At 38.3% G+C, this 8,430-nt stretch overlaps 1 protein-coding gene across 2 annotated transcripts; it reads left to right on the forward strand.

The window, feature by feature from the left end:
* The first annotated feature begins 507 nt into the window (after positions 1–507).
* On the forward strand, positions 508–2,331 carry chchd5 (coiled-coil-helix-coiled-coil-helix domain containing 5). Of its 2 annotated transcripts, none has more exons than XM_039686183.2 (4): positions 508–659; positions 935–1,075; positions 1,818–1,969; positions 2,069–2,331. In XM_039686183.2, coding segments are annotated over exons 1-4 (321 nt in total). In that variant the 5' UTR covers positions 508–657; the 3' UTR covers positions 2,095–2,331. The 2 variants fall into 2 exon arrangements, with proteins under 2 accessions (XP_039542117.2, XP_039542118.2); XM_039686184.2 differs by having other exon boundaries at positions 528–659; positions 902–1,075.
* The last annotated feature ends 6,099 nt before the right edge of the window (positions 2,332–8,430 follow it).

The following is an 8,430-nucleotide window of genomic DNA, read 5'->3' on the forward strand; positions in this document are numbered from 1 at the left end:
GCCGGTGACGCAATATCCGGGAGATTTTTCTTGTTGACAAAAAAAATTATATTTTAAATAGTAAAATCATATATTACACGATTATTGATTTTATCGTGGAAGTTACATATACATAAATAAAATTGTCTAGCTCCAATCTATTTTTTTTATTTTATTTAATAGATGACTTTAAACAAATCTGTAACGTTTAATGGTATTAAATGCAAATTTTTAAGATAAAAATAAATATATTAATTGATAGCTGGCGTCCTCTCCCATTTTTTATTTAAAACAAATACATTTCTTAAATTTAGGCTACTTGCAGCTACTGAAATATAACAACCAGTTAACAACCATAAATATTCATTTAAATCTAATTATTGTCCTGAAATGTGACTTCGGTATAGAAAACGATTTTTAAAAACGATGAAATGTAAATAAAATGAATGTTTTTTTAAAAGAAGTGTGTAGCCTAAAAGCCACTCCCATTCTTTCACGCTTCCAGTGAAACGACCAATAAGATAACGGTAAGTGTAAACATTGACCAATCGAATTCCTCCGGAGGCCGGGAGGAGCGCGACGAGGACGTTCCCTTTGCACCACGTGCGTGTTTCTTCGTGGTGATGTGCCGTCGAGAGTAACCTTCAGGAAACCGACTCAAAATCAAAGGTGTTCAATATGTAAGTAGTGCTCACTGACAGCTGTGTGTTAAATGCTTGTTTTATATTACATTTGTCATGCGTGCGCTGTAATACGATAGCAGCCTGATAGCAAACCAAGCTATGTTTAAACTACATTATCTAAAATGACCGGTGCATTGAATGAACTAGAATATTTATTTTGTAATGATAACATTCTCTAAAACTTTATTTGACAGGCTGTCGTTAAACGGTCTTGCTAATTTATTGTAATTTGCATTTAGGCTAATAAAACATATGTAACTGCATAATGACAGGCAGGCAGCGATGGCCATCACAACCAAATACTGCCAGAAGGAGCTGGAGGAATATGGTGGCTGTGTCGCGTCTCATCCAGCATCATGGCAAGAGAAGTGTCTAGACCTGAAGATGAAGGTGGCACAGTGCACTTCATCACAGTATGTTTAATGTCATGCTTGCAGACAAATGCATTTCCATTTATTTTACTCTATTCTCATTCTTATTTGATCACACATTGTTGATGTAAATGTGTTTCTTCAACTTCTTCAAACACGTTTCTTCTGAGTTTTGTGAGATTTTTGTTATACGTTGGTCACATTAAAACTGTCGTTTTACAATTGCTTCAATAAAGGAGTAGTTCACTTAAAAAAACAAAAAAAAAAATTCCTGATAATTTACTCACCCCCATGTCATCCAAGATGTCCATGTCTTTCTTTCTTCAGTCGAAAAGAAATTAAGGTTTTTGATGAAAACATTCCAGGATTTTCTCCATATAATGGACTTCAATGGGAACCAAACGGTTCAAGGTCCAAATGAAAGTTTCAGTGCAAACTGTTCAAAGGGCTTTAAACGACACCAGACGATGAATAAGGGTCTTATCAAGCCTAGGACCCTTCGAGTCATGACTCGAAAAAAGATTTGTTCATTTTGATGAACGAGTTTGAACAGGAGAGTCAAGAACGCTCATCACAGAACAGTGTTGTTCATGACATTAGTAAAACTGAATGTATTAAAATGATTTCCCCTGAGCTATACAGTACTGTAACACGCACACACACACAATATACATGGTTTGTAGATAAATTAAATAACTAGTGAGAGTTTACTTTTCCCAAAAACTGACCCGGATTGAAATACAAAGGGCTTTATTGATGATGTATTGATGATGTCTCAATGCAGTCCTGTGATTAGGAAGATCCGAACAGACTGTGCCGGTGAGTTTTCTGCATTCGAGAGCTGTCTGCGAGAGAACCAGACCTCTGCCGAAGCGTGTCAACCTCGCCTCAACCGTTTCCTTGCCTGTGTTGAGACCGTCGACCTTTCAGGAATAGGTAGGCAGTGAAATACAGTATGAATTGAATTTACAGCTTGAATTTATTACAGAGAGGAAAATGCATTAAAAATATACATAATACTTTTTTTTCCAACAGCAAATGCTGCGCCTCAGCCCACGTAGATGTTTTCACCATTGTGGATTATGGAAATATTGTATTTGAAGAACTATTGTATTTGAACACACACACACCAGAACAGACCTAAATATTTTGCACTGAAAAGATGCAAGAAAAGACTGTGTAATGTGATTTTAGATTTTTTTTTTTTGGAACTTTTCACACTATTTATGAGAGAAATCATTTTTAAAAGGTTTCCATGATATTAAAACATGAAGTTGCAATAAAAAATATGCATTTGAGTTTTTTTTTCCTCTGCAGCTCTCTGCTCTTTTGAAGATTGAATAGTTACCAACAAACCATTTTGTTTCACTATTAAATCCCCCAAAAATATTTTTTCACTCACCAATATGAAATGTGAGAATCTAATTGCGGTGGACTACAGATATTAAATGGTATATTTAAAAAAAAAAAAATGAACCTCTATTTAAATCAGTATTCTAATTAGGAGACTTAGTGAGGAAAATATTACATTCTATAATTATTTTTTAGATGAACATGCGGTTTTCTTTTTAACATATGTGTGTATTTAAATGTCTTTATATCTTTTATAACTTTTATAAATTTAGCTTAAGCTGTCACTGAAACATGGATTCATTTTAGATCTATAATAACATTCTTTACTGCAATGCAAACATAATTATTATAATAATATATGTTTATCTTCAGTTAAAGGGGCAATATGTACACACTACTGCGTTTTAGTTTAAAAACTTAAGACCTTTTGCTTCATTAAACGGAAGGTTTAGAAACACTGCATCTCCGTTTTGCCTTTTTGAAGTTTTGAATCTCTGGAGGGCGTTTTAGTGAAGACGGGACAAAACGGAGGACTTTAGAAACACTGACATAGAGGCTCACGCTCGGATCTATGATTGGGTGTCATCAGTCAAGACGTTTCCTTCCCTTATTCGTCAGCCACTGTTTACACCGGCACGCGCATGCCCAGTGTTGGTGAGTGGTCACGTGATCCGCGTTTCCAACATGACATCATGACTTTTGCGTAAACATACACGCCACTTTCGAGTCAAGTGGCGAAACGAAGCAAACTGTGGATCTACATCTGGGGAGCGATCTTTTTTTTCCCCTAGGATGGTAGGGAAAGACTCATAAATGCCATTAACCCCAGTGACGGGTAGGTTTAGGGACGGGGTTGAGGTAAGTCATATATTTATATATATACAGTAATAACGTTAAGTCAACGGCGTTCATAAACACGCTGAAAAGCGATTATGCGTCTTGATAGCACGCCAAAAATGGAAATACAAATTGGCGTGTCATACACACGCTACTTCATGAGATCAGTCTGGCGTTTCAGTCGTTTTAATGTGAACGTAGATCAATTCTAATGTGCTGATAAAACGCTGGTGTGGACGGATATCATATTTGTTTTAATTCTTTAACAAAAACGCAGTAGTATGGACTGGGCCTCAGAAACCCTTGTTATTAGCGAAACCGGTGGTCGTTAAGTGAACTGCAGCCAGCAACTTATCACTCATGCAGATAATAAGCCCCCAAACTTCCTTTTTAAAAAAAAAAAAAAAAAGTTGTAAATACATTTGCAGCGAAATACTTTTAACGAACATCCCAATGCCGTCCAGGCTGCTGAGAGTGACGGTTCGATGAATATGACAACAAAAAATAAAGTGGTGAATAAACGGCAAGCATCTGATAGCGATGTGGATGTGTTTGCACAAGCTCTGCAATTCACAGTGGAGCCAGACCGATATATCGGTCAGCCGATATTATCCATAATATTTTCCGTAATATCGGTATCGGCAGTTATAAATGGACGACAAATGAATATTTAAAAAATAAAATAAAAATCTCACTTTGCAGTGTGATGTTATCTGTTGCTAAATTATGGCTCATCATAGACTAGCTAACCACAAAGCTAGCTAATGCCACTATCATCAGTGGAAGACCGCTAACGTTAACATTAATGAGCTTGGAAACCACAATGAACTTTTTCTGCCTAAATAAAGTAATGATTACTGTATTTATAACTAGCATATCTCTAGTTACAGTCCCTGCATTGTAAAATGTAAGTTATACTTGCGAGGAGTGAACATTTAGACATAGAGAAAAAGTATCAAACGTATCTTGTGCAGAAAAGTTAGCCTTTCTTTTACACGTGTGTGAAATCCAACAATATTTAATAAAAAAAAAATATCGGCCGATATATCGGAATATGGGATTTTAAAACCCAAAAATAGTTGTATCGGTATCGGCCTTCAAAATCCTTTATTGGTCGGGCTCTTAATTCACAGGCAACATGTCGAAAGATGAGGTAATTAAAATTACACTGATTATAAAGTATAGGCTATTTGAGACAGATCTGGCTATGTGAGACTATAGTTTGAATCCATTTTGTTAGCATGACACATTGACATCACAGTACAGAATGGCTCTTTCAGCATTATCTTGACTTGAACTTTGTATAATGCTTGGGATAATAATGGGACAGCGCATAACCGTAACAGTCCGTAACATTATACAGGCTTTTATAGACAACCTATTAAGTTTGGGAAGGTCTCTTTAAAAAAAAAAAGTTTTGTTACAAGCTGTTTACACAAAACGTGGCAATGAAAATGCAATTAATACATGAAAATGATATATGATTAAATTCGTTTATGCCGTTATGCCAATTATAAATGGTATTTCTTGTTCTCTGTTAGTCACCGTTTGAATGTTTTTCCCCTTACCTTGGCGTCACAGTATAATATTAAACCAAAGAATGCAGACATGTAATATCTCCCCCTCACATGCCCACCGGTTCCCCGCGTCCAGGAACAAAAGACCGAAGGGAGGCATTAGATTAGGATTGCTTTGACCGCTGGTTAAACGGGAGGGAGGACACAGGGTTCTGAGCCTTTGACCACCGAGTTGAACAGATCTTTTATCAGAAGTGGAAAGAAATGTAACTGTTTTACCAGAATCACATACTTATCAGAGTGCATGAGCCATAAATCACACAGCCGGGCGTCGATGTTTGAAATGACGAGTTATATTGGAGAACACCGTTCACAAAAACACGTTCACTGAAAGTCATCACACTAAAAGAAACCCATTCATCTCCCCATCAACAGCTGTCTTCACCGCAGTCCTTTGGAGAAATATTATAACACTAAATAAAACAGTCCAGTATCACAAAATGCTGATATGTGAGCATACTAGAAACTACATTCCAGTCAGGGTTTTCATAAGCAGATGGACTTACTGTACACTCTTCAATATAAATAATACATTTCACATAAGTATCATGCTGCAACATAAATATTCCAGTGCTATTGTTGCCATTAAAAATAGTCAATAAGAACAAAAATGAGTAAAAAGAGGTGAATACACGAATAACAATAGTGCTAATTACAACAACAGTCATATGACCAACACATTTAGTATATTACAATAAAGCACAATTAGCAACACTTTGCCAAATGTACACGTCCCGTAACATTTAGGGGGTCTTCTTAATACTTTGTGCTATTTTTCCTGTCAATACTAAAGAGATAGATGTCATTTTTATGATCAACCCTGTAACTGTAGGCTAACTGACCCTGTAACAGCAATAACCCTGATTATTTCCTTATCTCAGTTTGGAGATTAGAGCACATCCCTACAGTTTACCTGATGCCTAACAATCTAAAACCTACATGTTTTTCATAGTCGTCGTCGTACCATCAGTTTTGCCACGGTGTACAAATCAAGAGTTTAATCAGAGATACTTTTACCCTGTGTCCAAATGTTATACTGTTTAAAAACCTGAGATTTATGTGAAATAATCTCGTTTGTGGTTTTGGTTGCTTCAATTTTTGACATTTCATTATTTTATGGTGTACTATTTTAATATTTTGTCTTTTTAATTGTCTAATGCACAGTTAAGACGGCTTGAAACATTAAACAATAAATCTCTTTCTGAGAAACTGCCCGTATTTAAAAAACTAACAAATGAATTCCAAGTTAAATTGCTTTATAAAAAATACGGCACTAGCTGTTCTAATTTGTGAAAAGGAAATTAAAATGTTAAAGGTGCACTCAGATTATTATCTTATTAAGAGTTTTACGCTTCAAAAAATCAACAAAAAGTCTTCAAAATAAAAGACAAATTAACAGTTATTTAGTTTTCTTAAAAAATATGTCTATATAGTATTTATTATTTCAAATGTTATTTTTTTATCGTTAACTATAATAACCTTGGTCCAAACGTTTGTGTTTGTGTGATGCTGCATCCACGCCACTAGGTGTCAGTGTAAATCCAAGACAACTGCTATATCGGTCGGCTTGACACCGATATACAAAACTACTGAGTGCACCTTTAATAAACATTTTTACTTGACAAGAAATATTAATGTACATTGACTTCTAGCCAGCCCAGCATGCTAGACTATTTTGGTTTTCACGTTAGATTGAAATAAAAGCTGATTCCTTTACATAAGGAAGGACATAAAGATTGCAAAGCAATATGAAGAGAGTGGAAATAGGCTTGGGCTGTGTCAGAAATCACTCCTATATCCTTTCATTACTTGAGGGGACAGTCATTTGTAGTGCTGTTTGTATTTTGTCGTCCAAAACCCAGGCACGAGATAACATTTTAGCACTTTTAGTCCCATCATCATAAAAGTTAATGGGTTTTTGGTTATATGCCTGAAATAAGATCTGTGGTTAACAAGCTCAATGTGACGTTGTATTCTACAACATAAAATAGATCATTAATAGCTTTTACTTGCCTTGAAAAGGTTGTTTACTAAGTGGCTAAATGGGACTACAGAGGTTGTTTGGCACATTAAAGGTGCAGTAAGCAATTTCTGAGAAACACATTTGATATGTGAAATCAACCCAAATAAAATGGAGCAGAAACAACACAATCTGTGCATCTGTTTTCAGGCCTTACTGCTCAAGTCTCTTCAACACTGGAAAGCTTTTCTAATAGTAAAGCGGGTCCTACAGCAGCTCTTGCCTTATCATAACCCTTATTTTACCACTGATATTTATTTGACCTTTTCTATTTTGTAATGTCTCTCAGCCATCTCTTTCTACAGTCTTCAAATCTCTCTCTTGCTCACTTTCTCTCTTCCTCATCATGAGTGGACACGCCCCATACTGCTGATTGGCTCACTCCCCATCATGAGTGGACACGCCCCCTACTGCTGATTGGCTCATTCCCCATCATGAGTGGACACGCCCGCTACTGCTGATTGGCTCACTCTCTCCTCATCATGAGTGGACACGCCCCATACTGCTGATTGGCTCACTCTCTCCTCTTCATCATGAGTGGACACATCCCATACTGCTGATTGGCTTACTCTCTCCTCCTCATCATGAGTGGACACGCCCCATACTGCTGATTGGCTCACTCCCCATCATGAGTGGACACGCCCCCTACTGCTGATTGGCTCATTCCCCATCATGAGTGGACACGCCCGCTACTGCTGATTGGCTCACTCTCTCCTCATCATGAGTGGACACGCCCCATACTGCTGATTGGCTCACTCTCTCCTCTTCATCATGAGTGGACACATCCCATACTGCTGATTGGCTTACTCTCTCCTCCTCATCATGAGTGGACACGCCCCATACTGCTGATTGGCTCACTCCCCATCATGAGTGGACACGCCCCCTACTGCTGATTGGCTCATTCCCCATCATGAGTGGACACGCCCGCTACTGCTGATTGGCTCACTCTCTCCTCATCATGAGTGGACACGCCCCATACTGCTGATTGGCTCACTCTCTCCTCTTCATCATGAGTGGACACATCCCATACTGCTGATTGGCTTACTCTCTCCTCCTCATCATGAGTGGACACGCCCCATACTGCTGATTGACTCAGTCTCTCCTCATCATGAGTGGACACGCCCCATACTGCTGATTGGCTTACTCTCTCCTCCTCATCATGAGTGGACACGCCCCATACTGCTGATTGGCTCAGTCTCTCCTCATCATGAGTGGACATGCCCCCTACTGCTGATTGGCTTACTCTCTCCTCCTCATCATGAGTGGACACGCCCCATACTGCTGATTGACTCAGTCTCTCCTCATCATGAGTGGACACATCCCATACTGCTGATTGGCTTACTCTCTCCTCCTCATCATGAGTGGACACGCCCCATACTGCTGATTGGCTCAGTCTCTCCTCATCATGAGTGGACATGCCCCCTACTGCTGATTGGCTCACTCTCTCCTCTTCATCATGAGTGGACACATCCCATACTTCTGATTGGCTCACTCTCTCCTCATCATGAGTGGACACGCCCCATACTGCTGATTGGCTCAGTCTCTCCTCATCATGAGTGGACATGCCCCCTACTGCTGATTGGCTTACTCTCTCCTCCTCATCATGAGTG

Source organism: Pimephales promelas, chromosome 3 (genome assembly GCF_988280905.1).
Source record: "Pimephales promelas chromosome 3, fPimPro1.hap1.1, whole genome shotgun sequence".
NCBI lineage: Eukaryota > Metazoa > Chordata > Actinopteri > Cypriniformes > Leuciscidae > Pimephales > Pimephales promelas.

What these genes read in the sequence shown, in the direction of transcription:
- chchd5 (XM_039686183.2), top strand. An exon ending in GCACAGTGCACTTCATCACA is followed by an intron (nt 1,076 to 1,817) that starts GTATGTTTAATG and finishes GTCTCAATGCAG; the next exon opens with TCCTGTGATTAGGAAGATCC. An exon ending in CGTCGACCTTTCAGGAATAG is followed by an intron (nt 1,970 to 2,068) that starts GTAGGCAGTGAA and finishes TTTTTCCAACAG; the next exon opens with CAAATGCTGCGCCTCAGCCC.